The following is a 20858-nucleotide window of genomic DNA, read 5'->3' on the forward strand; positions in this document are numbered from 1 at the left end:
AAAAAACACAAAGAAAAAACATATTTGTATGTGTTATCCCGTTTTCGATATGTTATGTGTTGAGGGGTTTCAGTAGATTTCCCCTTTCCCGAGTTTTAATATTGTAAACATTATATTTGTGTTTATATTTCAGATAAGTAAAAATATTCCTGCCAACAGAAATAACGTAGACAATTGTGTATTATCGCATACTCGGGTACGCTTTCAAATTTTATATGTTAGAACTTAGGTACCTAAAAAAAAAAAAAAAAAAAAAAAAAAAAAACAGATATTGCGAAACGTAACAATTGCTCCAGCATAATGTATAACGTTATTCCAAAACTGTACATATGTAATACATAATTTTTCTAAGATTATAATTCTTTTATACTAATGGTTTTGATCAGATGTGGCGGGGGCTTGTTAGGTTAAATCGAAAGACATACACATTTTAAATCCATTATGTTAGATCTGTGTTTTGTCCGTTTCTAGACTCCATACTGTCAAAATCACATCAGACTTTTAGCTAAAGTATCGGACACTATATGGAAAGTGTGTGGAACAAACGGTGGCAGTCCAACAGGATACCAGTTCAACATTACTGGTGGCTTTTACGAAGAAACAGAAAGTGTTCCATGTTCTAACGATCCTTTCCACAGCTCTACAGCGGTTTTTGTTGGTAATCCTCCTTGATCAATGTAAACTTGCTGTAAATCTAATGTTTATCCTCGGTCGTTTAATGTAAATGGATCAGGCAAAGTCCACTCTGCGACAGGCATTCAATAAACTGCAACAGACGTTTTAACCGTAAATCAAAGAAGTGAACATTGAAATGAGATTAAAACGGTATTTGAAGATAAGGATGACTTAAACATTATTTGTTTGTTCTCTATGATAGATAGTTATATGCCAACAAAGTTTTATATTTACCCAAAAGCACATAATCTACTTTCTAGCGGTTACAGGAAGTTTGTTTTTCATAAATCACAAAACTTGAAAACCAAGTATGCTAACTGTTGAAATGATTTTCCTTTTGAATTCCCGATGAAAATAGTCCTATAATGGACAGATTGCAATTGAAGAAAATGGACTTTTCATCAATCCATGTTTCCACTTTCTTGGAATTTTTACAAAAAACGATGATTCAGATTTGAATGAATATAATTGTTTGGTCATTTAAACAGTTTTAAAAAATTTAGTCCTTGACCACATTTTGCTTAGATAATCAATGTAGGGACACTGCATGCTTGTCCATTTTGTCCCAAAGTTAGTCATCTCGCTTTACTTATTTCATGATTGAATACAATTCTGAAACCCAAATTTATTCATTATAGGAAGTTTGTCTTTGACATATTTGGTCATTAATTCACTTTAAGCCAATAGTGGATACAAAAAAAAATGAAGCAGCTAGAACTATTCAGGATAAAATTTACATGTACTGAACTTAAAAATCAAAATTTCCAAAATTTTATTTATTGACCTTTAAAATTTCGAATTAAAGATGTTAATCGATTTTAAGCTTTTTTTTCTCAAAATTGAATAGATAACAGATTATTCAGTTCGCTGTAGGTTCTTATATTACAATCAATATGTGCATCTGGTTAAAGGTTGGACACCCGCAGTCGTATCAAGCTACGCCCTTAGGAATATATTGATTTAAGATGTATCTAACTTGGTCATAAACTGTGTTAGATTAGCGATCAATTAGTCTATGGATTGTTTTGCCTCTTACATTTTCCTGTTTGATAGTCATCATTATATGGTTATATTGTGGGTGTTTCACTTTGACAATTATACATGTATACGTAGTTTCGGACACTTAACGACATCACGTTTTGATCTGATCTTATGTACAAATGATCTTAAGTAGCGTACACTTGTAAGTAAAACATTCACGAAAACATTCTTGTAAGTTTGAATAATCTCTGCTTGAGTTTCATTGTATTTCTTTCCTTCAAACGTTCATCTTATGGAAAGGCATTTGAACAACATGTCACCCAAATTTGAAGTATCGGAATTTCTAATAACTTAACAAGTTTTTTGCAGAGCCTCTACAATCCGGTGGTAGACCTCACATTTACTATGGCTCCGTGTATTACTCTGACCGAACAATACAAAGACCAATATACAATACAGCTGGATCCATCCGGGAATACATGAAAGGTGTTGATAGCAACAACTGGATGAAAAGTATGGCCATGGAACAAATTAATTTTGTATACTGCATAATTCAACTGAATTTAACTAAGTTTGACTTCCACTTGCGACAAAAGTTGTTTCAGACTAGTTTTTGTGTGTATTTGTTCACCAAGTGAACTCTCATAGAGTGGTTAATGTTCTATAATTTGATTTTTTTTTGTCTTCAACAAGGAATACAAAAAGATGAGCAGACCGAAATACCTCATTGTATTACTGTATTGAATGGGTACAATGTGATCAAGGACTTTTGATTTTTTAGTCACTACATAAGATACATGTAAATACAAATTGTAGATGGCTTTGATCGTATTGATCATTTGATGAAGGTTGGAAGTTTATAAAGGTCCGGTTATTTCTTGATTTCACCAATAAAACGGTAGTGTATATCGAGGTTCGTATTACATTAAACATGAAAGATAATAATTAAACAGGACACAGCCTAATTATACGATTTTGTGTTGTGTTGAACACTCGTGATTGGATAAAACCATTCGTTGACATAACTGAAGCGGCAATATGAAAACGAAGATGATACATAGAACTTCTATCCGACATTGAAAACAATGGTTGCAGAATCAGTCTATGACGTTGAGACTAATATAGCCACGTGAATATAACTCAATCAATGAAATGACGCACGATAAGTGTGCACTTTCAAATAATTGGGCATGGATGTCGTGACAATGACAGTTCAATCACCCCACCGGCCAGTGGGTACAAATTTTATATGGACGCCAAGACAAAAACAGTCTTTACCTACGAAAGATATTCAAAAAATATTGTTTGATGCAAAGATTTATTTATTTCCCCATAAATCGTACAAAAATGTTATAACCTCCCGTAATCGTCTCTAATTATTTAGATAGCCAGTAAATGTGTTGGAGGGATTCGGCTAACGCCTCACCTTCCAGCATAATTTACTGACTGTCTTAATTACCGAAGACGGTCGCCTCGGAACTGGATAGATACTAGATAGTAAATACAATTGTCTCTAAACACAGTAAATGATTGGTCAAGGTATACATTGTTTTTATTTGTTTACCTATTTAAATTTTGTTTACTTAAGTTAAATATTTAAAATATGATAAAATATTCTAACTAAAGACAGTTTGGCTTTAGTAAAATTTGTTTATTTCTTGAAGCTTTTTGTGTTTCCACTTCTTTCAGATCCAGAATTTATAGGATCGTTTGAGCTAAATGACACTGTGCTGTTTTTCTTCCGAGAAGAGGCTGTTGAAGTTGACCAAAAGAACCCTAGAATATACTCAAGGGTAGCTAAAGTCTGCAAGGTAATGTACACAACCAGGTTTTTTTCGAGGACTAATTATTGTAAATATGAATTACAATTACATGTACCTAAGAAAGGATTAGGCAAAGAGCAACATTTAATTTAAAAGTCTGGAAACAGTGCTGCAGATTATTTTCAATCTGAATATTTTATTTAATGGAAGGCATCTTTTAAAACATTTTTTTTCTTGGTAAAAGATATATTTGTTGATATAAACATTCAATCAGTATTCTATATTCTATGTTTACAAAGGGTAAAGCAGAATGAGGTCTCATCCTTGTTCTAGAAACAAATCCAAATTTTACGGTATGATAGTCAGAATACTGAGCCACTTTTCATCGTTTTCAATTATGCTAAAACATTGTACATACATACATATTACTCATTGATTGATTTCCCCGGACAAATCCAAATCAATTTACTTTTTTTTTGGAGATTGAGGCCTGGGTCATCAAGTTCAGAGGTACACATACAACAACTGTTTTCAATTATTATTGAAAAACTGTACCCATTGTTAGTGTAAGATGTATACTGTATTGATTGTGACTTCAGAAAGACAAAGGTGGAAATACTCAACTTAGGAATAAATGGACCAGTTTCCAGAAGGCTAGACTTACTTGTTCTACTCACGGGAAATACCCCTTTTACTTTGACGTATTACGTAGGTAGATTCGAGTATGTAGGTATGCTTATAAAATTCGCCGTGTAATTTACGCTTTTTAGCAGAGTATTGGATGTGTTGTACTCAGATTGTAACGAAGATCAAGGTTAATAGTCCAGTGTACCAGCATACAATACATTTGTAGTTCCTGAAATATTTTGTATATCATTTACAAGTCTGGGCACAGATTGGTATATGCCGAGGGGCAAGTATGGACGCAACCTGGTATTGCCCAAAGAGCAAATTTGAACATACATACGTTTTGTCTTGAAAGAATAACCAATGATAACTAAGATTCTATATCATTAAATACATCAAGAGGCACTGTCAGTATCATTTGGTTTCAGAACCACATAACATGTATGTACATTCAGCATAAAACACTGTTATTAACTTTTCTTTACGATCTTTATTTGTATATAAATAGACATTTGATGCAAGAAGTTGGAATTCTGTTCTTTCATACCCCAAGCCAAGTCAGAAAAAAGCTTGCCAGACAATCTCTAGCGCTACTGGGGTAATTAATAAATAGACCATCCGTTTAGGCCTAAAAATGTTTCCGGTCACCCTACACAATGACCCACATTCACCGGTTTGACTATGCCCGGGGGTTTGTAAACGCCTTGATGCTTTACACCGTCCGTGAGAGACCCCAAACGATAGCCAAGGACGTTAAGAAACATCTCAGTCCATCGTGTATTACACATATGAATGCAAACAGGGTCTATCAGTATTGAGTATATACGTTAGCACGAAAACGAAAATTAAACCAAGCAAAAGAACAGACAGCTAGTGGTCAGCGTCACTCATATCGTACAAATGATTGGCTAACACTGTGTTACCAAAGATTTTTGGGGATTTTAGTGGTTTATAACCACAAAGACAGTCGAATTATCTCATAGAAGCAACCATGTTCTAACTTTATAATGCATGAAATGAAGTAACGGATATACGGAAAGTGCTATCATTTTCAACTTTATTGTTATAGTGTTATTTAAATACTGATATAACTGGGCCTAATTCACTCATGCATTAATCAAATATCCATGATTATCAACCAAACAATACAAACAGCGCTTGACGTTCCCATTGCCAAAGAAACATATTTTTATTTTGTAATACTAGAGACTCTGTGACGATGTTGCACTTTTTTACTCTTTACCATCCAATATCTCAGAATTATAATCCAAGAGTATGTAATAACATGTTTATAGTCATGATATAATCAGTTAGTGTAATAACATGTATAGTCTCGATACATACTGAAAATTACATGCTAAATCTGTATCATATGCTTTACCAACCAAAGACTAGATATCACCCCAAGTCCACTAGGCCGAGGAGTGATATAGTCGAGAATGGATACGGCATTGGATACAGACTTTGACATGTCATGTTCACTTTGTCACATATTTTAACTGTACTTAAAGTGTGTTCCGAATAGGTGTGCAACATAGGCTTAGGGCTGCGATATAGGTCTAGGGGTGTGGTAAATTTATGCGGTATAGGGTTTAAACAATCACTTATAATGCATATACAAAAAAACCGTATACTTTACCTTAAATATATGATTTAACCAGTTAATGTAAAACCATATGTAGATTTAATATAACCAGTTATTGTAATATCACATGCAGTCAAGATATAACGGGTTTTTATCCTTAGTTAAAACTTTAATTTAATAAATTGTACTTTTTTTACAGAGGATGTCGTGACAGCGGACAAGGTCACGTTTTATGCACTTTTCACAAGGTACATTCATGTTTATCTGTGAACATTATACATATTCCTTACCCATGCCTGCCATGAAAGTATCAAAATCGTGGTATCATAGCCTGTATGAACTATGTATCGACATCGATGTACATCAATTTACCAATGTTGATATTACATGTACCACCGATTTTATTACAATTGCGGTGTAATTTAGTAAGGGTGCTTCGTTTGTATCTTTTTTATTCTTTTATATTTATATGTATCCGTGTATAACGATAAGAGAAATCACTGAATTAAGTTCGAAATACCCTTATTGTACAATGCTATTGTAAAAAGATATGTAACTAAAAGTGACCAATGTAATTTTGTTTGTGAATTTAAGGTAGTAGACCTGGGTACCCCTAAAATGTTCCCATAATTCAATTTTCTTTAAATTTGTACATGCTATTTAAGTAACTGTGGCGCATCATTTGTTAAGTATTTAAGAAAATGCACCATGCAGATTTTGAACAGTGAAGACTAAAATATTGCTATTTTAAGAAACCTGAATCACTGACCAAACTGATCCATATCTGGTATTTAAGGGTTATTTTGACAATATATTCAAATAAATAACTGAATATTAAGTCAAATTCACTTTAAAAGGATTAATATATGAGATTGAACATGAAATTTTATTCTATCCTTTTTGTTTTCTTATGCTGAACAAAGCAACAAAATGAAACAGAAAGCTTGAAGTCTTATAAGAAATTATGAAAAAGTATAGTTTTTTTTTTAACTCTAAAAGGTTAAGGAATTATGAAACTGGGAAGGTTACTAGTACTGGTTAGCCGTACTGTCTCACGACAAGAGATTATGTTCATATTTCAATTTGAATATTTTATCTAAAGGAATTTTGGTTGGCAGTAGAAATCATCATTTTAAAACGTTTTCCCACCTTATAAAAATATATTCCTCAGTGTACCCATTTGAAATATTTTATCAATAGATCTACTTCAAAAGAGCAGAGTTGCTGGGGCTGGCATCTTTGTTCTAGAAGTTGAAACCTTTCTTGGAGTTATTTCCATTTAACATCAGTATCACTTTGAAGCTTGCATATTAGGAGTCATTCAAACGCTCTTAGTGACTAAAATCCTTTTAATTTGGATTACCTCCCTTACCCCAGGTCTACTACCTTAAGGAATCTGTTAGTGTAAGAATTTTAACAATAGCACTAAAAATGTATATAACCAAGAAGTAATACATATCTTTTGCATAAATTTAATAGATCATAGATACGTTTATGCTTACGTTATCTTCCCTATACAAATTTGATCCGATGTAGCAGTGAAGCGAATAGTCGTCACATTCTGAGACATTTGCATGATATTGATTTGTTGTGACATGTAATTAATTTAATTTGATCCTCTATCCTACATAACACTACCTATAAGCTGTCTCGTACTACCATACATCGTATAATAAGTTAAAGCCCTAGATTAATTCTACGAGGAGGAATGACCCGTCTATCGAAAGCTGTATTTTATATAGCTTGGCTGGTGGAGTGGTCTAGGGCGCTGGACTTTGTGCAGGCGGTGCTGCTATAGATGCCAAAGCGGTACGAGTTCGAGTCCCGCTGAGGGAATACCCAAACATTAGCTTGAGCAAATTTGATAGTTCTAACATCGTTTGGAATTTTCCAGACCCTTCTATTCTGACGTCTGTATCAATTTGATCCGATAGAGCATTGTAGCGAATAGAATCGTCACATTCTGAGACGTTTATGTATATATACATATATATAAATTTATATTATTTCTGAAATCAGGCATACTGAAGGAGACATTTTCTCCAACAAATATGTTTTTATGCACTTTAACCTTCCCCTAACATATTCTCAAGTCCAACATTTGGTTCTTTCAGATAATTTTGAACCATTACGTTTTTAGTGAAATTTCTAGTTGTTTGAAAGTTTTGCTTAAAATTACTGTTAAATACTTCATGTCTACATGAGTAGTTTTGGTTTCAAAAAGGTAATTTTAACACTGATAATTTGATGTTTGCGACCTGTAGAAAACATGTATTTTTATCTGAAGTAATGTTGTTAACCTTAGTGCTGTTTGTCTTTTTTTCCTAGCTCTGGAATATCTGCTTCTGCTATCTGTGCGTACACATTGTCTAATATCGAGCAGGTTTTTTCCGGACAATTCATGTATCAGCCTAATCCATCGTCATATTGGAAACCAGTCCCAGACATCCCAAGTCCAAGACCTGGTCAGGTGGGTATCTTAAATATGATAAAAATATAAACTTCAAGCCATTTTAATCGAGAGAGCAATAAATTACCTTTTTTAAGAACAGCGTAAACGTTTAAAAAGAAAAAAAAAACGTCTCATTTGATAAATTTTAGAGTTTTGTCTTCTTTGTAGTGTTCAGACGATTCCCTGACTCTTCCAGATGCCACATTAGAATTTATAGCCAACAGGCCACTAATGTACGAAAATGTTCCCCCAAAGTCAGGAAAACCAATTTTTGTCATGGAAAAAGAAAATTTAAAACAATTTGAGATACACAGAAACATAAAAGAATTGGTATTTTATGTAGCATCAAGTAAGTTTTATTTTTAGATACTAGTATTCATATGTTCAGTAAGTTCATAAGAACTGGAATATTTATTGTTCAAGCACACAGCCCGCAATTGAAAACAATGAGAATGAAGAACATCCTTCGAAAGTGTTCCTATTAGCTGTACTGGTATATATGTTACCATAAGTCAGTGCAAGTTTAATTCTGTTAGTTCTCGTCCTGAAATGCATGACAAATCTGACAATGGATATTAAACTACAATGTATTTATACTGATTGTTTCAAAGATGAAGTGATGATGAAATGATTGTTGTTAGTTTCATTGTACCCGGTTTTATTAAATAATATATTGAAATTTTCCGTAAAATCCTCGAGTTTTTCCTCAAATCTTCAATTCTCAAGCGATTTCATTAGTCGACATTTGAGTTGATGAAGGAAAATCTCAATTCGACTACTGAATAATCTGAATGGTACCACGTAAATAGTATATTAATTGTTTATTTTTCAGACCAAGGAGTTATATACAAACTATTTTCGAAAAACTCAAAGACATATATCGTTAGTTCATTTAAGGCAAAACAATTTGGAAAAAGTGACGCTGCAATTTGGTCAATTAAACAATTTGTAAGTATGTTACAGAAATTAACCTGTCCATCGATGATATACTTTCTGTGTCTGGAAGAGGTGATTGTGGTCTACATTGGTTAAACAAAAGCAGTCTATGTTTTATGTTCTATGCTTAAAGCTTTATTTTCCATAAAGATGACAAAGTTATTGCTTATACTACATATATTTCCCTCAAGAAAGCGTGAACAAGTATCACCTGAATTATTGAGTAAAACTAGGACAATCGTGGGCAATGTTCCCTTAAAACCCCTTACTCCACCTTTCGACCTCAAAATTGATTTGGAACGATCTGTTAGATGAGAGGTACATACTGGTAGTGGTAGTATGTAATGAAGATTTTTTGACAGTTTTATTAAATTTGATTAGTGGTGTTGGAGGAGTAACAGATAAGAGATGGATAACCCTCTTTGTAATGGAAGGGAGGGAGTACGAACGGATGGACGGACACCCTATACCCCCACTTGTAAATATAGCATCAACAGACAAGCAAACATTTCCAAACAATCAGATCCGGGCATCAGACATTAATATTTCATTTTCATAAACTCAACATAATATATCTTTAAATGCTGTCATAATTGTTTCGAAATACATTGTAAGAGCATTTGACTTATATTGTTTTTAACGGGGTGTTAATTTGATTCCACTTTTATTGGAATGGTCCAATGTCAATGTATAAATCTCATCATTATTAGGGTGAACATGTGTACATAGGAACTGACCATTCAGTCCAAGCCGTACAGGTTATAAACTGTGACCAGTACCGTTCTATCAACTCATGTATCAAAGATCCACACTGTGCCTGGATTAACAACACCTACCCGATACCTAACGACCAATGCTACAACAGGTGCCGCTCTCTTGCGTATGTTACAGAAAGTGGATATTTGTAAGTAAATGTGATTGTTTTGTAACAAGCCATGTTGCCAATCATGTATTTTCCAAAATATTACCAAATAATGTTTCAGCAGTCAGAAATATATTGCCATGTTAGATTAAGTAGCAGTCCGCCTAAGAATCATGCAATGTGTGATTTATCGATGTCAGACATTTGAACCAAATTGACAATCTGTCGGATATAATGGAAAAACAATAAATAAAATAAAAAAATGAAAAATATTTTCACCTTTACCATAGCAACGACCACTCCTTAGCAACTACCTTAAATTTATTTCGGACAAAAACACAAAAACATCACAATTTGAATATAATTTTATTTATCTAATCGTTGAAATTTGCCAAACTACATAATTATATTAATGAAATGTGTCTTAAGAAAACAATTTCCAATAAAGTACAAAGCAAACTGGATCTGGATCTGGTTGCCACAGCAACCAAAATTGTTAATTTTTGACATTTTGAAATATACGAAAATAAACCTCAAGGTCAAATAACGTACAAATTTTGGCAGAATATGATACATACTTTTGTCTGTGCCATTTCTTTTTTGTCTTTGATCTTTGGCATTTAAGTATATCACACCAAGGCCAGTCTGAACATAGCCTATTTTTGTATATTTTAAAGTGTCAAAATTTAGGTTGCTATCGTAACCAGATCTAAACCAATTAGATTGCTTTGTTCCTTATTGTAAATTATTTTCCTAAAGACACACTTCATTAATATAATAATGTAGTTCGACTAATTTACCATTTAATATATAAAATTACATTAAAATTGTGACATTTTTGTGATTATTCGGCCCTAAATTGATGGTTGCTAAGGAGTGGTTGTTGTTATGGTAACGGTGAAAATATTTTTCAGTTTTTCATTTTATTTATTATTTTCCAAGAAGTCCAACTGATTTAAAGTCAACTTGTATAAAATATCTGATATAAAAAATCATTTACAGTGAAAATTGCATGATTCTTAGGCGGACTGCTACTTAAAAGTAGATAATCTTTTGATAACTTTATTTTCTTAATTTCATTAAAACTTTTGTTTAGAAACATGTTCGTCTTTGGTTTAAGTGACAAACCTTTTATGTTGAAGTTAAATTCTGTTCATTGTGCAACTTGCAATTTATAATAAATAACTATAAAGCATAATGATTTAAATCACACTATCAGTTTTCCATGTCAATCCTTGTATGTGAAATTTGTTTTTTTCTAGGGATTTTTCTTATACTTATACTAATAGTGACCTGTCCGATTTACAACTATCATGTAAGTAAGAAAGTATCTCTGCTTTGACATTATCTGATAAAATGATTTCAAAAAATGGACAAAATATACGAGAATTAAGGGTTCAGCATAATGAGTTTCACTGACTGTGAAATCGGATTTTTTTGTCCTAAAATCAGTGAAAGGGCCTACCACCTACAAAAAATAAATAACAAGTCAATGTTAACTTGTTTATGTTCGTGAGGTGAAAAGTAAGAGAGAAACCAGGAGTAACAGGCAATTCTTAACCTGGTAATGTAAGGAGAGAAATCAAAATTAACAGCCAATATTTTACTTGGTAATTTGGTAAATTATAATGGTGAACATCTAAAATAACAGCCACTACTTACATGTACCTGGTTATGTTCAGAGATAAATTGTAATGGTGAACACCATAAGTAACAGCTAATATCTTATCTAGTCATGCTAGGGGGTGAATTGTAAAGGTGGACATCTTGGTAAAATATTGTATTTTCAGGTCCACCAGAAACACCACTGCACCTTGGATTAATTAATGTATCGTCGTCTTCAATCACAATTAAGTGGACACTTAGTAAAGGAAATAACCAGACCATAGTTATCCTGTACAGAATTCGTGGAAGTTCGTGGGAAAGTGTTAAATTTAATTCATTTATAAATAACAGATATACGATAAAAGAATTGACTCCGGAAATTTTATACGAAGTTAAAATTTATAGCACGAATTCAGTGGGAAACAGTTCGATTTCAGAGTCGATATTTGTTGCTACTCTGCCTTTTGTGGAAGAAAGTAAGATTTAGTTCAACTTCTTTCTGCAAATTGGAAGTAAATATATCATACATGAATAATAAAGGAATAAGAGTAAAAATATTGTAATATTGTGATTGCTTTTTATGTTTTAAAGATGAAATTAAGGTAAATTAATACCTTTTTTACTCTTATCGCAGTTTAAAATATTCACGCTGTTAGATTCTAAAACGCAGCTATTTAGCTATTGGTGACCACTTCTGCAGTTCAAGTTTAAATATTTTCTAAATATGCATGGCTGTTTATTTTCGGTTGGCATTGTTGTATTTAAGGTACCGACGTGTTGCTACCTCATACAGAAAGACCAATAAACGACGTAACACAACAGTCTAAAACCACAGGTAATACATACTATTTTTATTTTAAAAACAGAAGTACAAAATATACATCAACGAGTAAACTAGGAAACTATGCCAAAATATTCTTACCTAATTTGATAAAAGCAAATACTGGCGAAAAAATTAAGTACTAGTATACTAGTACACATAAAATTCAGACTCTGCTAATGGTAAAGTGGTACATGGTGAAGAAAAAACCCACAAAACAAACGATGCTTTTTCAGTCTACCTATGGTATACTTTCACATAACGCTTATCATTTCTGCATTCAGATGTGCACTTTTTAGAAAATTATACAATTATCGTCCACTAACATCAACCAAATGAAGAACGATACCTGTCGCAAAGTTCCAAGTTCATGTACAATCTATATAATTCTTATCTCAAAAGCGCAACAACCTAATAAAAAAGGCTAAGACTGGTTATGTGAAAAGCTTTTGCCTGCACTTAATTTTGCCAATTTTTTTTAATTGGTTTTTTATTTATTTTTTTGAGATAAAATACATCCAGTAGAGGCATAAATGATGCTCTAAAATGCTATCTCCGCGGAGCTTCGGGGCGGGGGGCTTCGCCCCCTTTGTTCCCCTACTAGGGCTCTGCCCTGGACCTGCTAGGGGCCTTAAGCGGCCCCCCAGACCCCCTGCCGTAATTTTGCCTACACTTCAATTTGGTCTCAGCTACGCGCCTGGTAACTGTTTCTAAGAAATCAAAGTAAATTCGGTGGGTTTTTGACATGCATGCATCACCTTCAGTCTGATTTCTCGAAAGACTGCTACTTAAAATAGCTAATATATTGATTACATGGTGCTTCAAACCTGATTAATAAAAGTATTTACAGACTTACAACTTTGTGAATTTAATCTCAAAGTAGTACCGTATATTAATTGCAAAAATGCATTATTGTCTACCCCGGACTTGACTTTTTATGAGCAACTCGGCGGGTGTTTCTAGAAAAACAGTGGACGCTTATCCTACCAGTGCACCTAGTCCATGCTCCCAGTTTGTAGTGGAGTCCGAGTTGCTCATTTACTTTTGTTACTTTGTATGTATAATTTTAGTTACTTTATGTTCTTGATTGTGTTTGTCTGTTTTCCATGTCTGGTCTTTGTCCCTGGATTACATTCTTTTGATTACCGCTATAGCCTTGGTTCCCTTGATTGCTCTTGCAAATACATAGCGTAAAACTAATGACGTCTTTGTGAACAAAAAGTGATTTAAACACAGTTGTAAGCTTTTCTCGCAGTGTGTATTTTACATGCATGTTCGTGTCATATTCAATACTTTTCGGCACAATATTTCACAATATTCATACATTAACCCTGATAAACATATATGCGGCAGTGTTTCTTGTTCTTTAAACATTTCATTTTCTTAAATAGCATAAAACGTTTATCTGTTTCTTCAATTCATACTACCATCAACAAAAGGAATCACGTCAAATAAGAGGTACACACATAACTGAAGCTGTGACATATATCAAAATTTTAAAACGACAGTCAAGAGCAGAAATATAAGCAATTGAAAAGCTTAGAGATCATTTTCAATGATAGTTCGAATAATGCTATTCTATTTCTTTTTATTACAGTTTCATCAATAACGGAATTCTCAGTTCATTTCTCCAAGGGATCACCTCCAGTTAAAGGTAGGGATGATATTTGATAGTTGGCATGTAAGTAAACTGTCGATGAAACAAAGTCAGTAAACACCAAAAAAAGACAAAAGACAAAGAGCATATAGCTTAACATAAGAAACTAAGAAATACATACAGAAGCAAACAACAACTACTTAAACTACAGGGAACCTACAAAACACTGGTTGACATGTCAATGTTCATGTCAGGTGATAAAGAAAGAGCATCATTTACAGGTGGGGCTCCTGTTTCATATGAGATAACCATAGTCAATATCGGATAAGGTAATCATATCATGCTTACGACCGTACAAAACCTTACAGCATACAAAACAATTATCTACGACAAAAGTTTGTAAATATGAGAATTCTATATTTTACAAATTTATCATGGACGAAAACATATAAGACAGTTTTCTTTGGCAATTTATAGAATGGGCCTATGAAAACCTTTATCACTGTTTTCTGCTATTATTTGATTAGATGCCATCGACTTCCTTTCCAATGTACATAAGGAAGTCATAACAGTAATTAAAGAATGATATGATACATTTTTTTTGTACAGAAGTTTACTCCATCATGTGTAGAATTTTTTTTATTTTATTCATCACTTTGCTACAGGGACATTTGATATTGAAAAGGATCGATTCACTTTATACAAGTTTCAGTCATATCCTCTATGGTTTATTTAGTCTATGGTAGTTTATCAAGTACGCCATTGACTGTTGATTTTTATACCCCCCCCCCAATTTGCAAAGAGGGTGTATATAGTGGTAGGGGTATCCGTCCTTCACAGTGGTACCTTACGGATATCTGTTACTCCTCCTAAACCACTAGATGCAATTGTATGAAACTTTCATAGAGTCTTTTTGACATGTTGCCATCCGGCACCTTTTGTTTAAGATTTTGATCAAAATCAATTTTGGGTTCCATAAAGCAAAACATAGATCTTGTCGTGTTAGAATAAAATGAACATTTGTTTCTCCTTCTTAACCCCTGAATGGAATTGAGTCTTTATCACATGTTCCCATTGTACATCATATTTTAGACTTTGCGCCGATTCAATTTGGAGGTCAGTAGGTGCATGTTATCAAATGGGGGAGTGAAGGGTATCAAGTTAATGAGCATTGCTCACAGTTTTTCTAGTTATATCTTCTTTCGAGTGATGTACATGTTTTGCTTTAAAATTAAGCTCTGATTCCGATGTATGCTAAACGCATTTATGTTTTTTAATCGGGTTTCCTATTAACTTAAACCTTTGTAACAGTATTAGTGGAACCAACCCTTATAATTCCCGATAACCGAAAAATAGATATGATATGCATATAACTTAACCAACATAACGTGAGCATGGCACATTCAAGCCGTTCCTTTTTTTGACTGATTGTTTTTTTTTATTTCTTTGTTAACTTCTAATGGATATAGTAAGTAGTTTTGACTGATTGTTTTTTTTTTTTATTTCTTTGTTAACTTCTAATGGATATATAAGTAGTTTTAGTTTGTAGTTTGCATCTTCTGTTAGTCTGCCAATTGCTTCCGTTATATCGTTTACGTTATGATTATTCATCTATATTTTGCTGTATTATTGTTACTTTCGTAGCAGCACAGTCTGGAGGTACTAATTCAGCTACTGATCAAGACTCATGGAAGCATGCTTTCATATCTTTGATAGTCCTCGGAGCGCTGTATTATTTGGGGTTCGCTATCGTACTGGCAATAGCAAATTGGCGGAAACAATGTGAGTTTCAAGTAGTTTTCAATCTCCTATTCACTGGATTAGTTTACTTTAATTAAACTTTGTAAGTTAACAGCTGTCAAAATAGCCTATAAATGGGTTAAAAGCAGGTTAACTACATTTTCACGTAAACATTTTAAATATTGAATAACGCATGCCATAATACTCTAACGATCAAAATACTTATCAAATAAATTGTTAAGACACTAGACGAATTATTTAGGTTGTATATGTTTAAAAGATGAAAAACTTTATTTTAAATCAGATTGTTTCATCTGTTCAAATAATACTTTCATGTTCATGAACCGTGGCCTTCTTTGCGTGTAATATTGGTCGTGGTGTACTAGGCTTTAATCCTTGACTAGTAATAATTTCGCAAATCATAGACACATGTTTAATCAAGAAATTATTTTAAAATTGTATTAGATGCTCAAACTGGCGATGTTGAAGGAAATGGAAATAATGTTAAAAGTAAGTCTCTTACAAAATGCTTTGATAGTAGTAAATTTCTTAACAATTTTTTGTTCATTAAGCACCAGCAACAAAAATAAAAAACAAACGTTGGAAAAATACTGACGTGTAATGTGAAGAGAAATACATTTACACTCAATATTGTTTATTGATTGAAAGTTATGTTTTGTTATGTATGGCGTAGGCTGATAAGTTATCGACCGAAAATCTGCATAACTGCCGCAATTTCTTCCACAAATGAGTTTTTGGATAAAAACTCCATATTTAAGACTTGCTGGATTGTTGCTTAACAGAAATAAGCTGTAACCAGGATTCGTTCTATGTTGAATGTTGTGTTAGGCTTAAATCATTTGACGGATGTAATCAAGGCCTTCAATACTAAAAATCTCTTGTTTTGTTGAATAGAACTAAAAATGAAGATTTGAAAATGTTAAATTTTTTTTTTCTTTAGAAGTAAAAAGCCTGCGAAGAAAACCTGATGGCAATAGCAATTCATTGGTAGGCTCTTTTGTTCACTTTTTGAATATTTGATCTATATAGCATTTATGATAACCGATTAAAAAATTGACGAAGAACTGAAATAACAATGCGATAAATATTCTTTTTAAGCAATCAAATAGTGAGAATTAATCAGACAGTAGTCATTCCACTGATTGCTCATATTGCCAACACTTTGATCCAGAGTCGGAGAAACTAGGTCAAACACAAAACCATTACTGTGGCAGTGACGTCGGAAGCGACATGAAAATTTACTGTAAATGAACAGAAATAAAATCAAATAGTATAAAACTAACAAAGGAAATAATTTCATTTGTCATTTAGCTTTCTTATCAGGCAGAGGTCAGAAAGCTGCTTAGTTCTTGTTATAGAGGTTCATATGATATCAGAAGCAATGGTAAGTCTTTTGACGCAGTGAAAAAATATTTTTTGTTTTCAACGATATTTTCACCTTTTGTATTATTACTATAGACACGTTATTGACCATGTACATTTCTGATTTTGAACAGATAGATCATTGATTTTGTATAACGGAAAATTATCTTGAATGACTGAAATATAAGTAATGTCCTTTTACTAAAGATCTCTACTTTAAAATTGTTTACGAAGTTTGCTAATTGAATGTAGATAACTGCTTTGAAACTAGTTTGCCCTAGCATTTCACATCTAAATTTTAGTAGATCTCTTGATACATATAAGACAGAATGTGAAACCCAACAGAAATCATTTATATACCTATTTTAGAAACAGTTAAAGAACACATAACCAGTTCTAGTTTGACACTGGCTTGTTTTGAGATAAAAAATAAATTGATTGTATGTGGAAATGGCAGTTTACAAGAACTTTCGTTGCTTTGTATATAGTTTTCTCCAAAATTTAGATCTGTATACTAACACGATGAAAATGAAACATGCATAATATGGCTATGTAGACCAAAAAGGCCTTTACCATGGGAAGTGTCTTGTGATACTTTAAATAACAATATCTTTCCCTTTTTATTTGGAAGTATTTACTTCGAAAATAAAACCTAGTTAAACCTTGTGTAGAACAGTGATCTATAATCAAGGTGTAAGGTAATGGGACATGCAAGTCTTGTCTCGTGGTTCGGTGATTTCAGGAGAATGGGTCCCAAATTCCCATTGAAAAGCAAACGAAATGGTTGTTTACAGAGTAAAGACTGCTCTCTTATCAACGAAAATCCCTTATCCGTAAATATGATAATAACATTATGATACTGTTTCACGGTAAAATTAGTATGGTAATACATGTAATACAAAATAGACTTCTGGTAACTAATCAGCGTACAAGTGTCCTTGGAAGTAATTCAATACAAATCCGTCGCACGTTTTGAATGTAAAACTTCCGAATAAAAAATAATCATGTGCGAGACTTAGATGCCCTAAAAGATCAAGCGAAGACCCAAATAGTAGTTTACCCTTAGAACAATAAAAACACAGAATAACAAATAAAACGTGACAACATATTCGTATTCCACAAATGTTAGTTGGAGTGATCGATGTCAGTTTTACTTAATCTATTACGGATTTAACATTTTCAAAACTGCAAAGATTTGTTGTAACTGTAATACAAATCAATTCAGAAATCTTTTCTGATGCTTATCAAATTGGTCTATTGTTTACCCAAAGACAGAGTTACTAACGAACTTTATGTTTCTTTCATATTGAATTGTCTAAGGATTTATTTTGAAATTTGTTTTAGAACTTAGTTAACTCATAGAACACATATCTAATATTTGAACCATTTGTTTTAAATGCAATTGTATTGTAGAAAATGGACAAGAAAATGGAGTCCCATGTGAAAATCCGGACGAGGAGGATCGACTTTAACCCAATGTTATATAAAGAAACGGAATTGCTTATTTTTTATCGTTTTAAGTGTTTTATATGTTTTGTTATGAAAAAGTTTGGAATCGAATATAGTTAATGTTGCGTAATTATGAAAATGTTACTAACTTAGATTAGAGCATCAGTGATGTAGTAAGCAATAATTAAAGCAGGTATATAAGGGAACCTTTGTAATTGTTCCATATTCCAAACCTCAAGTTTCTAACATTCCATAACAGAATACATTTGATGCTTTTTTGTTTTCCATTTCTATCGATTTCTAGTCATAATTTTAAAAGGTTAATGCTTTATTTAGGTTCTCGCAAACGTTCATGATAATTTAGATTTTTTCGTTTATGTTTATGTTGTGTCAAATGTTGTGATCTACTGCACGTTTTTTACATCAGGGTATGATTGTCACTTGAGAGATTGGTTTTCCCTACATTATGTTTGTTTTCTATTTAATGATTCAACTATACTGTCTTTAGTAATGGCTTTGAATCATTTAATCAATCATTTGTATGCTCCGAAAGTATAAGATTAGGGCATATTCTTTAATTCTTGTCCGTTCGTCCCACAAGTTTTCGCACGATAACTCATTAGCGCTTGCACCAATTGAAATGAAAGTTTTAGAAAGTGTATATATATCCATAGTGGTAAGCTGCCTTTACTTGAGTTGAAAAATTCCAACTTTTGTGTTTGAGTTAACCAAAATTAATTCATTTATAGGGGTGCCTTTTCGTTTAGCTTAATAACTCAAAATCGCTTGCACCACTTTAGATAGAACCTTGGGAAAGTTTTTATATATATAATTGCGAACCTCCTTTAATTTTGAAAAAAATCCACTGCTTTATTTGAGTAACATTAATTTAAAAGGGATGTATTTTCCAGTTTTCACACAATAACTCAAGAACGCTTGCATCAATTAAAATGAAACTTTGGGAAAGTGCAAGTATACATATCTGTAGTGGTAAACTCCCTTTAAATTGAATAGCATCAATCATGTATATTTAGCAAATTTCGATATGCTGTACACGTGTTTCAATGAGTATTCTCTCTTCAGTAGCATCATAATCAAATATATAGGAAGATCTAAATCCAAATATTAGTTGTTTACAAGAAGTATTCAAACAAAACCAACGCTACCGAAATAGGAAGCAAAAAATTCATCACCAAAGGTTCCACCATGTGCAATACAAAGAATGTAGCCTCAGTTGTTTAGGTATTTTGAAATTTGTAATACGGCAATTTCTGATAAATACCGTAAAAAAAATCTGATATAATTCGGAGTCAAACAAGACTGTTTGGTTCGTGAAAACCCTCAGGAACCTTGATCCACCAGCAGTGACATCGATCCAGTGGTAACTAAATACAAAACACAAACCACATATACTGCAAATTTTAATATGCGGTATACGTGTTCAAGGAATTACCCCACATTAATCGTTTATCATAAAAATAATCTTGAATATTCTCATTGTGCTTTTTAAAGTTTGAATAATGACTATTACTTTGAATCGTTCTTTTTTATGACTCGTATAAGTAGGTTTTGAACAGTTAATACCTGCAACTTTAATCGTGAACAGTCTAGAATTAGCATCCTGTAAAGGATTTTAATCCATCTTTTGTACATTAGTTTTCCTTATCTAAGTATTGTTACTAAGAAGCTCAGTGAAAAGCTGTTAATTTATTTGGTTGAGTAACTGGAAATAGTCAAATAATTCACATGTGGAGGCATCATCAGTGTCTCCCAGACACAATGATATTTCTGGGTTAGTCATACTACGATCCTAATAAGGATTTTTTTGCTGTAAAATATCGATTTAAATGACTAACAAAGAAGAACTATTTAATTTGTCTCATTTCAGCTTTGTATGTGTATGTATGAAATAATGAACTACGATATTGTTTGATAAGTTTAGTTATAATGCCATTCATAAGGCGTATGTGTATTATCCAGTCACAAATGGTTTGTCCGTAGAGTAAATGTAACGTCCTTACGTCTGACTATCAAGAAATTGTAAATTTTATGTATAATGTCTTATTTGATATTACCCAAATTAACGACATATAGTCCATTTGGAATTTTGATTTTCATTAACACAGTGAGGTGCACTACGCTATTTGAATGCCTTTACACTGCTCGTCTTGTTATTTGATGGATAAAGAATAAATATCCGGGAAAAAAATTGCTGTCGAAATATTTCAATACTTGTTGATTATATAGAACCTTAATATTTACACAGACACAGTACAAATGCAAAATACAATATTTACAATATGAAGAATCATTTACAAATGACAAATGAATCCTGAACATTTCACGGTGAGCGGTATTGTCGAGTGCGCCACCGAAAATACCA

At 32.7% G+C, this 20858-nt stretch overlaps 1 protein-coding gene across 5 annotated transcripts in view; it reads left to right on the top strand.

Moving 5' to 3' along the window:
• LOC148622749 (semaphorin-2A-like) overlaps window positions 1–20525 on the top strand; it is a 36100-nt gene extending 15575 nt beyond the window's left edge. For 3 of the 5 annotated variants that reach the window (XM_088572897.1, XM_088572900.1, XM_088572896.1), the window contains 19 exons: window positions 134–196; window positions 472–658; window positions 2026–2169; window positions 3346–3467; window positions 4019–4127; window positions 5831–5879; window positions 7960–8101; window positions 8252–8432; window positions 8916–9031; window positions 9730–9923; window positions 11144–11196; window positions 11672–11962; window positions 12253–12321; window positions 13904–13960; window positions 15548–15685; window positions 16109–16153; window positions 16605–16651; window positions 16976–17048; window positions 18440–20525. In XM_088572897.1, the coding sequence (XP_088429023.1) occupies window positions 134–196; window positions 472–658; window positions 2026–2169; window positions 3346–3467; window positions 4019–4127; window positions 5831–5879; window positions 7960–8101; window positions 8252–8432; window positions 8916–9031; window positions 9730–9923; window positions 11144–11196; window positions 11672–11962; window positions 12253–12321; window positions 13904–13960; window positions 15548–15685; window positions 16109–16153; window positions 16605–16651; window positions 16976–17048; window positions 18440–18498 (2139 nt within the window). In that variant the 3' untranslated portion in view covers window positions 18499–20525. The remainder of the gene's footprint in view (window positions 1–133; window positions 197–471; window positions 659–2025; window positions 2170–3345; window positions 3468–4018; window positions 4128–5830; window positions 5880–7959; window positions 8102–8251; window positions 8433–8915; window positions 9032–9729; window positions 9924–11143; window positions 11197–11671; window positions 11963–12252; window positions 12322–13903; window positions 13961–15547; window positions 15686–16108; window positions 16154–16604; window positions 16652–16975; window positions 17049–18439) is intronic. The other 2 variants (XM_088572899.1, XM_088572898.1) reach the window with 2 other exon arrangements.
• The last annotated feature ends 333 nt before the right edge of the window (window positions 20526–20858 follow it).

This window comes from Perna viridis, chromosome 3, assembly GCF_037379345.1.
Source record: "Perna viridis isolate PV_CMFRI_1.1 ecotype Kerala chromosome 3, ASM3737934v1, whole genome shotgun sequence".
In the NCBI taxonomy this organism is placed as follows: Eukaryota; Metazoa; Mollusca; class Bivalvia; order Mytilida; family Mytilidae; genus Perna; species Perna viridis.